Source organism: Cornus florida, unplaced genomic scaffold, assembly GCF_030987335.1.
Source record: "Cornus florida cultivar Cherokee Brave unplaced genomic scaffold, ASM3098733v1 CherokeeBrave_3.0.0_Hap2_Chr06, whole genome shotgun sequence".
NCBI lineage: Eukaryota > Viridiplantae > Streptophyta > Magnoliopsida > Cornales > Cornaceae > Cornus > Cornus florida.
Window position 1 is genome coordinate 88,969,021 of NW_026775576.1, and position 1,584 is coordinate 88,970,604.

Below are 1,584 nucleotides of genomic sequence, written 5' to 3' on the forward strand. Positions count from 1 at the left end.
TCTTGCATGATCTCTTCATAGAATAAACAACTACACTTTTACTGCTTCAACACATTCTCGTCTTCAAGACTCTTTCAATGATTGTGACGGCATGAGACTAAGCCCTGCCTTGTTCTCTATATATAAAGCAACAAAATATGCTCTCTCTTTTTCATAAGTCAATTCTGCAGCATTGTGCTTGTTTTTCATTCAAAGTTTAAGCTCGATCTCTCCCTCCCTCTAGATTGATTGTCATAATGGCCTCTTATCTTCTTTTGTTAGGCCTCTTAGCAATAACTAGTTCCGTTGTCGTCGCATCAGACCAGAGTCCTCTTCAAGATTTCTGTGTCGCAGACACCGTTAGCCCAGGTATGACAATAAAGGTCTACTTAGTTTAATCTTTTTAAGATTTGTTTTCCATTTTTAAATGAAATCTAAAAGCTGTACAGAAATTTGATTGGTTTGTAATTATGAAAACAGTCCTTAAGAATTAAAAAAAAAACTGTTTTTAGATATCTATAAGAGACAATTATCTAAAAATAGACTTTTTTATAACGGAGTTCTCATAAAACAGTTTTTTGAAAAGAAAAAAAAAATTGTTTTTAGAAAATTAAATCAAACAGCCCAATGTCTTCAGTTTAATCAGCCTCCTATTGTAAAATCCTTATAAATTGTGTATGATTTGTATTCCTTATCCATATCAATATTTGTCATTACAGTGATAGTGAATGGTAGGCCATGCAAAGATCCAAAACTGGTTCAAGCCAGTGATTTCTCCCTCAGTGGACTCCATCTGCCCCGCGACACATCAAATATATTCGGTTCAAACGTGACACTGATCACTGCTGCAGAAATACCTGGACTCAACACTCTCAGCATCTCAATGGCCCGTGTTGACTACGCACCAGGGGGCCTCAACCGTCCTCATTACCACCCTCGCGCCACCGAGCTCTTCACGGTCCTGGAAGGTACCATTGAGGCTGGTTTTGTGACATCCAACCCCGACAATCGTTTCGTCACAAAGGTGCTGCAAAAGGGTGATGTGTTTGTGTTCCCGGTCGGTCTCATTCACTTCCAGCGAAATATAGGACATGGGAATGCTGTTGCTATGTCTGGTCTCAGCAGCCAAAACCCTGGGATTGTCACCATTGCTAATGCAGTGTTTGGGTCTAAACCAGATCTTCCAACTGATGTTCTTGTCAAGGCATTCCAAGTGGATCGGAATGTTATCAAGGATTTGCAGATGAAATTCTAGACAATAAATAGTAGAACTAGTTATGGAATAAAGATAACCGCTCCACCCAACTATGTGTGTGTTGAGTACTATGCTAGTTTGTGAAGTTTCTCCCCAGTTCATTAATTTTTTTATTATTAAATTTTTTTTTTTTTTTTTTTGGGTAACGAATTGAAAATTATATATATATATATATATATATATATAAATCATTTATTCCCTTTTGTTCTTCTCTACTTGTACAGTTTTTAATTCATCTCTTGCATATGTGTTTTTAATATTATTTCAACTCTCATACTTGTATATGCATTTCGCTTGGCAATTATATTTTTTTGTTATGTAACCACGCACGCTTCTCAAATTGTTTATTG

At 36.5% G+C, this 1,584-nt stretch overlaps 1 protein-coding gene across 1 annotated transcript; it reads left to right on the forward strand.

Moving 5' to 3' along the window:
• Positions 1-200: 200 nt before the first annotated feature.
• Positions 201-1,368, forward strand: LOC132315012 (germin-like protein 8-2). Its single transcript, XM_059813768.1, has 2 exons — positions 201-348; positions 699-1,368. The coding sequence occupies exons 1-2, from the start codon at positions 237-239 to the stop codon at positions 1,232-1,234; spliced, it is 648 nt and encodes a 215-aa protein (XP_059669751.1). The 5' UTR covers positions 201-236; the 3' UTR covers positions 1,235-1,368.
• The last annotated feature ends 216 nt before the right edge of the window (positions 1,369-1,584 follow it).